Genomic DNA, 14312 nt, shown 5'->3' with positions numbered 1-14312 from the left:
TTATTATACAGCTCTATGGAATACAGCTTTATTTTTAGATTTCTTTTTTCCTTCCTTCCCCCTTCCTCCCTTTTGTCTCTCTCTCCTCCTCTCCCTCTCTCCTTCCCTCCTACCTCCTTTCTTTTTCATGGAACCTTGATGGCCTGTCAGCTGTGAGCTCAGTTAGCCTCAGGGGAACTTACATTTTCAGCCTCTTTTGAGAGTTATACAGATCTTAACCACCACCGCCACCCTTTTGTTTTTCTTCAGTAAAAATCAAGTGTTGCAATGAAGAAGATCAGGCAGACACCCTGCCTTTCCCCTCCCTTTTTTAACGTTTTCCAGTTAGCTGCTGTCATGTGACCCTCAGGCTGAGCTAGCTCCTCCTTCAAAGTAGCTGGCATTTTCTTAGTTTCAACCTTTGAACCTCACTAATAATAAATCTAAATAATCTTCGCCTTCAATGAAGACAGTATCTTTTTGCTTTATCATTCTCTTCATATAAGGTTGATACTTTTTAAAAGATGTGTTAAAATAATTCAGTATTTCAATGTAGATTTAAAAATCTTTTTTTCTTCTCCTAAAAAAAAAAAGACAACACATTTTCAGGGACAGATGAAAGTATAATCTGTGATTTTTATGATAACTGTTTTGTTGGTGAATTAACTCTGGAAGACACCACATAATCTCAGGTTTTTTAAGAGAGGAAAAGCCATGTTCGAGGTAGAAATCTTTTAATTTTTAATTTCAGTTGTTGGCTGGAATCCAGTTGTTTAGAAAATCATGCTAAATATTTTACTATCTGTATCTCCATTTTATGTTTCCCAAACCATGGACATAATCTGGTAGCTAATGGTATTTTTCTGGAATCATGTTTGTGCAATATTCTAATTTCATCAGTGGGTTCCAGGTCACATCGCAGCAGGCCAACTCTTCTGCCCATGTTCCTCTTTGGTCCTGCAGGCCTGGCTTGCTGCTTTGTATTATATCCTTTGGCAGTTTATCTTTCTATCTGTACTTGTTAGTACATTGCTAACCACATTCTCAGCCTTGCTTTTCAAGCAATAAATTATGTTTAGAGTTAGAAACAGACAAGCCATCGTTCTGCAGGAACGAGGCATGCTACTGAGGACTCCAGGATCTTTCCTTTCATCAGAGGCACACATGACTTTAGCTTTGAAACCTTTAAAAATATTTTATTAAGACCAAAACAGGAAAAGTGGATAAAACGGTGGTTATGAATGTACAATAAAATGCATTTGAGGTTGTGCTGGTTGGAGTTGTAGGCAGTACTTCATGTGTGTTTGGTTGATATTTCCCCGTGCCTGGTAAATTATGACTGTGTTGAACATTTGCTTCTTGTTAGAATACAAAGATTTACTTCGTATGGCTTCGGGACTTCGAACCTATAAAATAAATGAATCAAAAGTCTCACTGGCAGGAGAAATGCAAAGTTGGTTTTGTTTTGTTTTAATATCTAGTTATTCCAGGTTGTCATTTGTGATCATATGGCCCAGCGTACCACAAATAGGATGGCCAACCTCTGAAGAGTGACCAGGACAGATCCTGGAGTCAGCTGTGGTTGACACCGATCTAGCCCCAAGTGTCATTGGATTCTGTGGCCTTTTAAAAAGGAGGAATGTTTTTCTCTTGTGGTTGTGTTTTCTTGGGCCTGACAGCCTTTTGTGTCTGTACTGCTCCTCTGGGTGCTAGGGCCCAAAGCATCATGTAGCCCGCCTCCTCCTCCATGCCTGCCTCTCCAGCCTTAGAAGCTCCAGTCCTACTCTCAGAACTCCTGCTTTTGCAAGCGTCATATTCAAATATTTCCCCATTTCCTCCTCCACAAAACGGAGGCAGCCTTCTCTTCCGGACCACGGCTGATGGGTGAAAAGGAATATAGCTGTGGAGGCCCGCTGGTGGCCCAGTGCTTGCAAGGACTTGAAAGAGGATGAGCAAGAAGACAGTGTCAGAGGTTCCTGTGAGCCTTGTAGCATGGGAGGGGCCGCCATGAGAAGTACCCAGGTGGCAGGGACTACAGGAGTTTAATTCTGTGCTGAATAACCAGGCTTGTGAGAAGCAAACCAGAGCCATGAAGAAAAGCATCACATTGTGGGGTCTTCCTGTTTATGTTTTAATCTTTGTTTTTAATCTTAAATTGAACAGTCTGTGATCTCTTATGTCCTTTTGCCCCAGCTCTATCAGAAATCAGGAGCTCACCCACGCCATGTGTGCCGTTGCTTGCTTTGCCTTTACCCCCTTGTGATGTCTCCTCACCTCTGTAACAGGAAGCTAGAACCTCCTGCATGATCGATAGGTGGGAGAGAGTCGAGACAGATTGCTGACTAAGGGACCTTGGGGTTTAGCCATAAAGAAATCAAGAGCATATACTGCTCTTGCAAGGCCTGAGTGGTTCCCAGCTCCAAGTAGCTCACAGAAGCCTGTAGCTCCAGCTCCAGAGGGATCTGATGCCTCTGGCCAGGTAGACAGCTGCACACATGTGAATATACTCCCACATACACGTAATTAAAACAAACTTTAAAAAGAAAAGCCTTATAGAATAGGTGTTTAATAAATTAACAAATGACACGTGTTCATAGTTGAGTGGTTAGCTATTAAAAAACAAAAACAAAACTAGAAAAAGTTCCAGTCTTCTAATACTTGCTTTTTTTTTTTTTTTTTTTTTTTTTTGCAAGATCTACTTTGCTTTTTGGTTACTGTGTTAAAACACTTTGACCAAAAACCATCTTGAGAAGAAGACTTTCTTTCCGTTACACCACTTGCAGATCCATCATTTAGGAAGGGCAGGGCAGGAACGGCAGAGAAAAGCTGCCAGTGGCTCGCTCTCTGGCTCAAGCTCAGCTACCTTTCTTGGCAGCCCCGACCCACCTGCCTCAGGATGGTACCTCTCACAATGGCCAGATGGTGGAGGCCATCCTTCCCCGGGCTTCTGCTTCCAGAGACTGTGGGCTGTGTTAGCTGGAGGGGCAGGGCGGAGACGGCGGTCAGAGTGCTGTTTTGGTGCCTTGGTGGCTGTGCTCCTGGTGCTTTGCTTTCATAATTCCTGGAGAGGGAGGAGAAGGTGATGGGAGGTGGACACACAGTGCAGTGTCCCAGGCACTTGCTGAGCGTGGTGCAGTTTGCATGGTACTTTAAGGAACGAATCTGTGGTTCAGTCTCACAGGTTAGGAAGTCGATGCCTGGTAAGGTTTTATGTAGCAATTACCTACAGACACAGCTAGTCAGTGCCTTCTCTGGGACTCAGCACTGATCCCACCCTTTTCTTTCCCATACTGGCACTAAGTGAACCTTCAGGTTGCCTTTTTGACATTTTATATCAGAAGGTTAATGGCAAATATCTCATCCCAATTCTATCTAACATAGACATAGATGGTTGAAATTCTCCCTTTTTCTCCTCTCAACAGCTATCTGTATCTAGTACAGAATACTAGTCCGAGCTGGATCCAGGGAAGCTCTGAGTGACTTCCCTTGCTGGATCCTGAGCTGGGTGGCAGAGGCAGCCAGGCTGAGAACAGAACTGCTAGTAACGCCCTCCTGGGCTGCATCTGTGCAGGGGAAGGCGGGACAGGAGGGAGCACACACTGCAGTGGTTAAGAAAGGGTTTTAGGAAACTGGAGCCCGAGCTAGAACTTCACTTTGCTCATTCGACAAGTATTTAAGTGTTTGCTTATTTTGTGTGTGCGCTAGAAATAAACTCTTGTACTCTGAAAGGCAGGCAGAGGGATGGTGTGGAAAGGCAGGCAGAGGGATGGTGTGGAAAGGCAGGCAGAGGGATGCTGTGGAAAGCAAACCATCACCTTTCGAACCCAGTCTTCCCTGTCTTATGCGGCTGCTGTTTCTCTCCAGTGTCTTGGGTTTAACCACATCTGCTCTCCCTTGGAAAACAAGCACAGACCCTGTATGACTCATGGTTTTCCTACAAAAAATTGCAGGACCCCACCATAGAATCATGTGCTTCTCCATAGTCAACATTAGGATTACCATTGTCCCTTCCCACTTCCTCTCCCCTGCCCCTCCTCTCCTGTCCTCCCTGTCTCTCCTTCATTCTGAACTTCCTGATATTAACACCATGTCTTAAAGTATTTTTGTATTTAGCCAATACCTAATACAATGGCAGATATTTAAAATGCATTTACTAAGTTATAGTTAAAAATAGGAAAGACTTCTGACTTCTTAAGAAAATATGGAATCACAAAGCTAGGGGACCATTAGTGCAAGCCTTTATAAGTGAAGAAATTAAGGCTCAACATAATTGGGGAAAACCAAATAAAGACCAAGGATGGAAGACGTACACCCACAGAGGCTTTCAAAAATGATGGGTTTCTGCAGCGGGACTTGTGCCTTGAGCCTGCGCTGCCTGGCAACCAAACTCAAAACAGAAGAGCTGGGGAGCTGAAATTCCTTTCAGTCAAAAAAGGAGAGCCTTGACTTAGCCCAGCATTGGCTGCTTTGAAATGCTGTGTTCACACAGGAGTCTCTAGACTGAATGTATGGGTGATCAAGCCTCAGAAACTTTTTCCAATAAGTACAAAAAAAAAATGGACAGGGGCAGGGAATGACCTCAACAATAACAAAAAGTTTATAAAATTGTAACTGAAGATTTCATTAAGGACATTTTGCAAGGACCCAAGTATATAATAATTAGACTTATTGATTTCTATGAAGTTGGATTATTGTAGTCCCAATGAGGAACAGAAGAGTAAAAAGCCGCTCGGAGATTGCTCAGAAGAACCCGCTTCATCTACAGCAAGCTGGGAAGACAGGATGAACTCAAGATGGAGACGAGCTGACGACCGCACAGATGCTTCCCCCGAGAGAGCGACTGCCCCTTCACAGGGCTGTGCCCTGGCATTGGCAGTGCTTGATCCAACTCAATTTACTTCTTCAGAGAAAGAGAGTTAGGTGGTTCTGGTTCCAAAGGAGACAGGTGCCTTTCTTCCTGGAGATCAGGAGGGAGCTCTTTGGACAGAGCATCTCATTGAGTGTTTTGGAGAACATTAGCCAGCAGCCTGCCACAGGCAGGAGCCACACACTTCAGATTACATGAGCTCCCTGGTCATGGATCAGAACAGGTGTTTGGAAAATGACTTTTATATAAATATATATGAAGAAACATGTACTCCTATTTGAAATTGAATTTTTTTTTAAATTAGACACTTAGTACACCATGCAATGTGAGCACGGGTCCGGGCTTTTATCCAGTGCCTAACATACGGGCGTCTATTACATATCCAGTGCCTAACATACGGGCGTCTATTACATATCCAGTGCCTAACATACGGGCGTCTATTACATATCCAGTGCCTAACATACGGGCGTCTATTACATATCCAGTGCCTAGCATACGGGCGTCTATTACATATCCAGTCATGGGGCATAGAGAAGAAAGCAAGGTCTTAACTCCGACCTCAGCAAGTTTGTTCTTGGAAGGGGTAAAACTGAGGTATGTTCAATCCACTGAGGAATAAAAGCTCAGCTTGAAGTAACAGGTGTTAGTGTGTGTCCAGTAATTCAGCATAAAAATCATGACAGCTGAGTGACTGAGTTGAGTCGTGGGCACTGGACAGGATTTGACCAAGGGAGGGGACTCCCTGGGAAGGGAGCTCCATAAACAGAGGCAGGCTTGGATGCAGTAGCAGGTGCGACCAAGCCGACCACAGAAGTGACAGGAAGCAGGGCTACAGAGGGAACAGGCTAGGCAGAGGATTTTGTGGTTACTGTCCTGAGGAGAGAGCCTCAGTTTTTAAGCAGCAGAGTGAACAGATGCACAGTTTCCTGTAGGATCAGAGGGGCAAGGGGGACAGTACAGGAGCAGGACAGCTGGGCAGGGTGGGTAAACCCAGGGGCAGTCATGGAGATGTGAACTGGCAGGGGAAACACCCTGACACTCCAGCCCCCTCTGCTGAGCTTTACCTGGAGTCCCTTCTTGCTCAGCATGGCCGTCAGCATGGCCGTATGTACCTCACACCATTGTAGCTGTCGACTGTGAAAAATGTAAATTCAGTTTGTCAGGTCTCAGAGATGTAAACTGAAGCTTGCTAGGAGAATTAAACTCTTACTAGATGCCTTCTTGCTTATCCATGTTTCTTCTGCTAGTAAACGAAGTGGACGATGCAGAAAGAGAAAGAGCTCTGTGAATCGGGAGAACTCAGTCACACCTGAGTTGTAAATAGTAAACCAGGGAACTGGATTCCACAGCCATTGCGAGCTCAGCAGAGCTTTGGGAAACATCTTCTAGTAGTGGGATTTGGGTATCATGGAGAACCATGGGAATCAATCATACCCATATCCTCCTTCAGCAGGTCAGGAAACCACTGAGATAATGAGAAAAAGAAGAATTCATACAAGTTCTTAAATACACATATGCACGCACACAGACACACACACCTAAAGGTAAATTTGAAGCAAACCTTTTATATTTAAAACATTGACTTGGTTTTCACATTGCTATTGGAAAAACTTACCATAGTGAATATATGGAAAATAAAGGGTAAACCATTGATTCTTAAAGTCACCATGCTTAATATTTTGTAAACAAAGTTACTTTGATTTCACATGTTCTGAAACATGGATGTATGTTCCGACAAAGGGCACAGCAGCCGCCCAGCATTTGAAGCACTTGTTGACCGTCCCTAGACCCCGTCAGTGCCTCGGGTTTCTGTGAAGCAGCATTTATTCACTGTCTGATTTGCAGAAAGTGGATTAACATGCTTGAGAAAGGAGGGCCCAGCACCGATAAGGATTTAAGCAAACTTGGGAATCTTCTTTAAATATAAAATAAAGCACCAGCAGGGCGGGAAGACTGAGTCAATAGGCAAGTGTGAGTATGTGTTTACTCTTGTGTTAGGCCAAGTCTGTTTCTCTTCGTCAGAGTTGGTCCTTTTCCCCAGCCTTCCTGCACAGCCACGTCCATTCATCGCCCAGTAAATACTAGCTATAATCAGATGAGATGACGTCAGTGGGTTGACAGTTGTGACGTGGGTGTCGGACTGCGAGCAAGCATTGCCGTCTCACTATTATTTCCTGGATTATTGGGGGAATTTGACTTTGTTTTTTTGCTTCTGGCTGGCACGTTACATTTTGCCTGGAAGCCATCCATTCCGCTGATAGCAAATTCCTTTTGAGTGCTATTTTTCTACAGTAAGCATCCCTACACCTCTGGATCTTGATAGCATTACTGCGGGAGCAGAAAGCGGCTTTGTGTTAGTAATTACCTAACATTGTCAGAAGCTGACTGCAGGCCTCTTCCCAGCGATAACAGAATAACCACATAATGTAGCGCTATAGCGCATGATTAATAGAAAATAATTACACGTCCTACAAAGGGATGCAATATTTCTTATAAATTGACTAAAATGGTTTCCTGTAGATTAAAGGACTCTTCATTATTTTATCAGTCCTCCTGAGATCGTCACTTGCCTATGTTAGCATTCGGTTGAGGGTGAAGGCTACCAGATGGCAGACCTCGTACCTGAGATCGCGAGTGCCGTCAGATGACGTGATGTTTCCTAACCTGTCAGGATTTAGATGGCAGTCTGGTACGGGCCGTCCTCTCTCCCGCTCACCTCCCCCTTCTCTTATTTTCTTTTTTATTTATTAATAATGTTTGAAAGGTATCTTTTAAATAATCCACCAGTGACTGTCTAAAACAATACTATAATTAGTACGTGGATTTTAAGACCACACAATATTTATTGACGGCACCGTGTCCACCATTAACCAGTCGGTCATTTATAATAACATATGTTTGGGGAGAGAGGCTGATTTCGTCCTTTGGAAGGAAGCGTTGCAGGGTGTTGGATCTTGAGGCTGAAGTTTAGAAAACTGTTAGAGGCCAAGGAGCATTTTCACCCCTATTTATGGGCTGCAGATGGTTTATTGGGATTCGTGTTGCTCAGGGGGGCTCATGCTCCTGTTTGCAGCCGCGTGACTTACTTTGTCGCTGCAGTGCACAGCCATGAATCTGCCTCCTAGATTTTTGTCCCACTAAATTTTATCTTCTCTCTTAATTTCACACAGGAGTATTATATTTTTATTATTAATAAATATAAAACAATATTCTGGTTTTTAGTGAATATTCTGTTTTTTTCTGAATGAGATCTGATATTTTTAGAGCATTTTCATGAGGTGTGTATTTCATAAGTTGTTATTTTAAATGAAGTGACGCATTTAGGATTACTGTAGTGCAACACTTTTCTTTGAGTGTTACATGTAAGGGATCCGTTTACAGCTGAGGAAGCCCCCCCCCCTTGCTGTCTGCTACTGTGCTTTCTAGTTAATTACCCTATTGTTCTACCATATATAGGACCAGACTTTGTCAAGTAAAGTCTCTCATCTGCCCTTGGTCAATGAGATCTTAATTGAGGGCTTATACTCTTCTCAGAAGGTCCTTAGATGACAGCACAGATTATCACCAAAGTAGAATATTAGAAAGTTCTAGGAACTTCCTGACTTGTATTTTGAATCTGACCGTGTCTCCCGGGATGAGCCCCGTTCCTTGATAGCAAGTTTGTGTTCGTGGTCTGCCTTCCCACAGGACCCTTTCTGTATCTGCTATTCTGCTATTGGCAGGCTAGGCCCTTGCTCTTCTGATGTAATCAGTTTAAAAAAAACAAGACTGGTATTGGATAAGAGTTTTCACACTCAGACTTACCCTGTTAGTCCGTTCTGGTATCTTACAGTGCAGACCTTTGATCTGTAGACGCTTACATACGTTTGTTTTCTCAGGCATTAGGCTCCAGCTGCATCCATTGCCTTACACACCGAATCAGGGTGCTTTTATTAGGCTCCTATAGAGTACAATGACTGCTGGTCCAGCTTTCAGTGAGTGGGTATTCCTTTTGATAAATGTGCCTCTTATAGATTATGCGCATCGTCGTTGAGTTCTGGACTCAGTGTCCTCGTTGCTTAGACAGTTTTGCCCTCTAAAGTCACACTGTCAGCCAACTTTTAAATTCAACACCTTTAGTCACTGCCTCAGGAGCCAGTGCTGCGTCCATATGAGAAGAAATAACAGGGTTAGCCAATTTGCCCCCTCTCCTTCCCTTTGTTCTTCCAGTAAGCCCAGTTCTGCTATTGCCCACCACTTTAAAAGAACCCATAGATTTTTTTTTATCCTTTAATTTATAGGTAGACTGTCTGTCAATACATACATGCTAATGTTGCTACATTGGTATTGAAGAATAGCATAATTTTCCTTGTGATGGTCAATAGCATACAAATCAATATGAATGTTAAGCCTGCATGCCTATCAACCCTCCCTCCTCACATATAACTCAATGTGCATATGCACATTTATCTATGACTCAGATGTTGGAAAATCAGAACCTATTGAATTACTTTGGGGATTGATTTTAAAAATTTATCTTATATGAAAAATTAAATTTGGGTCCTAATGCTTGTGCAGAGTATTGCTTTTGGAAGATATTGTTCTTGAAACTTGTAATTCATTTTACTTGTTTGTATCTCACTAAACATAAATAAATTTGAGATAAAAATACATTAGTCAATCTGGCAGACATATGAGGCCAGTTAAGGAGGGTTCCCAATGCCTAAAGCAATGGTGTGTCTGTCAGTGGAGAATAAAGCAGGGAAGAGGAGGGCTCGGTTTGTGTATTCCACATTGTAAGGTGCAGAACACCTCATCAGTCACTGTGTTCACAGATTAATATTTTGTCTTTCAACCTGGAGAGACTTTTGTTTCCTATTGATCTTCCATTCTGTGAGCAGACCTCACACCACCTTTATCCTCCGCCCAAGCTTAGGCAGTCCGGAATTAAGAGAAACAGCAAAAGCTTTGGGATATTATTTTCAAGAAATCCACTTGTGAATAATTTTGTCTTGGTATTTGTGAACTTTCACTACTTTGTTTATTCACCATTTTATCACTTCAAATGTATTAGATTTTCTTAAGAAGGGCATGTTTTTGAATTCTAAACCCTCAAAATTTCATTAGAAATTATGAATTTGCCATCACACACACACACACACACCGCACAAGTGATTTTTATCCTTCCTAGATAATAAACCTCTTGAAGGCAATTGTAGTTCCCTCAGCTTCCTGCCTTTAGCCTTACAGCTAGGAGCCAGTACACAGGGCTGCACTGTCTGGAGAGACTAGGAGTCCAGAAGCTCGCTCCTGCACCTCTCCTTTCCTGTGTCCTCACACGAGCCACTGCTCCTGCATTCTGCCAGAGTAATGAACAAGTTTTGTACTTGCCAACAGCATGGCTGGTGTGGGTGGGGATGGGGGAGTTGCTTGTTTGTTTGGTTGGTTCGGTTTGGTTTTGGTTTTGGTTTGTCCAGAAACAAAAAAGATGAAAATGTTCCATTTGCAGCCCCAGCTCTTGTAACTTTATAAAAAGAAACATTTCTAAGAAGTTGCATACAAGCAACATTGTGCTTACACCAACCTAAAGGTTAATACTGCATATTGTTTTCAATTAGGAATACAATAGATATGGCTGGTGGGTAGGAGAAATGAAGGGAGCCATTGGCTTGGTGCCTAAAGCCTACGTAATGGAGATGTATGATATTTGAGAGTCCGGGTAAGTACATTTTAATCCAATATTCTGTAATAGCTCTTGTGTTCTCTAGGTCTCTTTCTTCTGAGGCTTTGCCTTTTCAAGTCTTTGTAGCCTTCTGATAACATAAGCATTGTGCCCCAAATCTGTTTTTGTTTGGGTTTTGGTTTGGGTGTTTTGTTTTGCTTAATCTTTAATTTTTAAAAATAACTTTAGAGAATTTCCTTTGGGAGCGAGCAGGCAATGTAGGGAATGTCCTTTGATAATAACCAGCTGTGTTCTCAGAGGAGTCTTTGCTAGCGAATGCCACTTTTATGGCTTCTGAGGAAATGAATTGAGAAATGTTGAGCAAACATTCATTTTTGTTCAGCTAAAATGTTATGTTTTTTTTTCTAAGCAGGAGAAATAAATCAATATTTCTACTGAAGAAAAAAATAAAATGAACTTTCTGTAAAATCAACTTTTCCTTTTTGCCCACAGGGAAGTCTTCTGTGTGTCTGCACATGCTCTGGATTCGGAAACCCCCAAAGCCTGAGTGATTGACACAGAGCTGCCTTCCTTTGGTTGAATATTCCTGTCTCCTCTGCTATTCTATGTAGTTACTCATTAAAGTAATCTAGATGTCAGATTAAGTTAGATACAAGCAGTACATATAAGACTTGTTGCTATTTTTCAAATAATAATTAGTATTAATTTGCCCATTTGGTTTGTGTGGGAAAATTCACGGTGATTGTATTCTACTTTTAGTCACTGAAGCTGCCGGTGAGGGTTGCTGTCTCTTCGTCATTGGGCATCAGTTATTCTTAGTGTTGTGTATAATTTCATCACTGTAAGTTTTGAGTCGATACTAAAGACTTCTTTAAAGCTGTGTGGACAACTTAATAATTTTTTCAAAGAGTAATAACATGTTTTCATTTTTTAAAAAGTTGTACAAATTGGCTAGTTAACCTGCCGTTAAGAAAGAAAAAAAGGGGATAGCATTTCAAGTGGAGGGAAAGTGGCAGCTTGCTGTCACTTGGTACACACATGTAAACCAGAGCTAGGTTTGGGCAAGTACTTTAGTATCTTAATTTGATTATGGGCTTGCCAGTGTTTTCTACTATAATTTTATTTAAACCTAACAGAATCAAAGGTTCACAAGAAAGCCCATTTTACTACCGATGCAATGGCATAAACAACTTGAGCGTGTTTTCAAAGTGCGAAGGCACGGCGGGCGCTGCCAGCTTCCCGCCTCGTTGTCTCCTGTGCTTCTCCAGACCCAGCAGAGAAGAAGGACTCAGAATGGCAGCGGTCACCAGCGGGCGAATGGAAGGGTAGGTTAACCTGGTGTCGCATAGGTTCCTGTTGCTGTGTGGGTAGGCTTGCAGAGTCCTGTCTGTCCCCTTCTGTCCAGAGTGGAAATCATAGTACTTTGAGCTGTCTCTGGAGGTGCCAGCGTAGCCTTACTCTGTATCAAATGCACAGTGGTTGGATATTCCGCAGTAGATGTGATCTACTATTGAATAGTTCTTTAGCAGGTCCTAGCTTTTGCTTAGCTTTTCAGAGAGGAATGCAAATGAACTGATAGGATTTTAAGTCTCCACTGTCTGTGTACAACTCTGTTTACAAGCAATAGTAGAGAGTGTTTATTTTACCTTATTCTGTAAATGTTGTGATCACTCAGTTTCAAAACTAAAAGAAAAAACACTTTAGGAGTTGTGAATATCTGGAGTCCAAGTCTTCAGAAATTGCATTTGTACAAGGACCCTTTTCCCATTAGAGTGTCATTTAAATAGGTTAAAATCACCGTGGCAGAAGTTAGGCAGGTAGAAATGAGCTCAGTGGGCTGGCTTTCAGAGCCTGTGTGGTTGAAAAGCAAAGCCAAAGCCTGGCCTGTGGGTGCAGGTTGTGTGCCTTTACCCTGAGTGGCCAGGAGATGGCAGCAGCTTGTCATTTGCACGGGGACCCACTTGGGAGCCCCTCCCCCACTCGGGCAGCCTGAGAAGCCCTTAGATTTTGCCTCCTTTTCTAGTTATTCCAGGAGAGGGAGTCCTTTGCCAACTGATGGCCAGCATTTCCAGTACAGAAGCATGGTGCTGCTTCTGTCCGCACCGCCTCTGGCCTTTGTTCTTTTTATAACCTGAATATACATGGGAGAAAGAAGGTTGGAACCAAAGGCTTTTAAAATTGGGAAAGACGAGAAAAACTGCTGTTCCTTGCGATTGGTCGGTGCTTTCTGTTCACTTGATGCACTCGTTCTTGTGCTGTGAGGAAGTTTCTCTTCACCCGTGATAGTACATCACATTCTCCTCAAGATCGTAATAACATCATTAATGTGAATTTAAACAACGCAGCTTGTTAGAAAATATGCTAATTGTTATGTTCTCATTATGTTTGCTTAGCTTTTATTTGTTTTTCTATGAACAGTTAGAGAGCTAATTTTTTTGAAAGGTGATTGTAAGTCATATTTTATATAGCATTTTGCTTGATCGTTTGCTCTGTACTGAATTTGTACTCTGTTGCCATTAGATCTTACAATAATGTTCCACTCTGCAAATTTTTAAGGTTCAAATAAAGTTTAATTGTTTGCAAACTGTTATGATGCTAATAATTCAACAGCCTGCTGTGTTACTAATGAAATTACTTTGTTATGATTAATTTGGAAAATAGTGTGTTGATTGTAGTAATTAAACACAACAAGGTGAAGTAAATGATTCTAATGCCATCTGGCCTCCAAACGGAATGAAGAAATGAAATAGGGCTGTCATCTGAATTTATTCAAAGAAGTAAGCATCATACAAATGACTTTCGTTGCTATAGGGTTTACGCTTAACCACAGCTAACTCCATTCCGCTTCACCACTTTGTGGCATATGACATGGTGTTTTGCTTTGTTTTATTTTTCTATGGAAAATAATGTTGGCTGGTCCAGCAGTTGTTCTGAATACTTGCTTTTAAGCTGATTATTTTAATCATAACTTAATTACAGATAATTACATACAGTACATAGGATCATAAGGAAAGAATCACTTTTCAACCATCTGTAGGTAAAACAGATACATGTGGGTCTTTTGTTTTCTGTCAGTGTATGAACACTGTTAGCCCTGCCCGAGCAGCACAGCTCCCTTCCCGTCGCTGCTGCAGCCTTTGGAGGTAAGTTTACTGCAGCTTCTCCCGATTTTCCTCTCACCGACTCTGGTACCACCGAGGGTCAGGATTAGAAACAGAGCTGTGTTACACACCAGAGATTCGGATTCCGAGAGCAGTCACTGGACAGAGGCTGACCTGAAGGGAAGTGTGTGTTGTGTAAGAAGTTGAACTTGGTCAGTGGTGCTGAGTGAAGCTTTGTGAGTGTGGGTCACAGTGCCACCAGACCCCGGGCCAAAGGGACAGTGGCTGTTTCAGAGGTGGGACAGCCGTCCAGAGCAGCCTTGACCACACGGCGAAGCAGGAATTTTGAGATAAAAACATGATCAAGGCTTGGGAAGCCCAGCTGCATGCAGAGGTTAGAGGATATATACATACATTCTGTAAAAAAAAAGTTTGTCAAGCATAGTGACATTGTCTGTCACTAAAATCTTGAGTATTTAAAATACAGAAAAACAAATCTTGTTTTTCCCTTACCATTTTAACCCATATTCAAATACATAGCAATTTGTCCACTATCTGAGAAAGCTTATGCCGTCTTGAACCCACTGCCGGAGTGTCTATTAGAATCCCTCTGATGTCAGACACACTCACAGAGCGGTGTGATGACAGTAACATGAAATGGCATTTCATTCATGCTACATTTAAGAAGTCCTTCCGTGTTTAC

At 42.3% G+C, this 14312-nt stretch overlaps 1 protein-coding gene across 1 annotated transcript in view; it reads left to right on the top strand.

Moving 5' to 3' along the window:
* Positions 1-13111, top strand: part of Skap2 (src kinase associated phosphoprotein 2) — a 155063-nt gene extending 141952 nt beyond the window's left edge. The window contains exons 12-13 of the mRNA XM_050155487.1: positions 10444-10544; positions 11001-13111. Of these exons, the coding sequence (XP_050011444.1) occupies positions 10444-10536 (93 nt within the window). The 3' untranslated portion in view covers positions 10537-10544; positions 11001-13111. The remainder of the gene's footprint in view (positions 1-10443; positions 10545-11000) is intronic.
* Positions 13112-14312: the final 1201 nt, after the last annotated feature.

The sequence above is a fragment of the Alexandromys fortis genome, unplaced genomic scaffold (assembly GCF_014885135.2).
Source record: "Alexandromys fortis isolate MF-2015 unplaced genomic scaffold, M_Fortis_MF-2015_v1.1 scaffold_93, whole genome shotgun sequence".
NCBI classification, from domain to species: Eukaryota; Metazoa; Chordata; class Mammalia; order Rodentia; family Cricetidae; genus Alexandromys; species Alexandromys fortis.
This window is presented reverse-complemented; position numbering and strand designations above follow the sequence as displayed.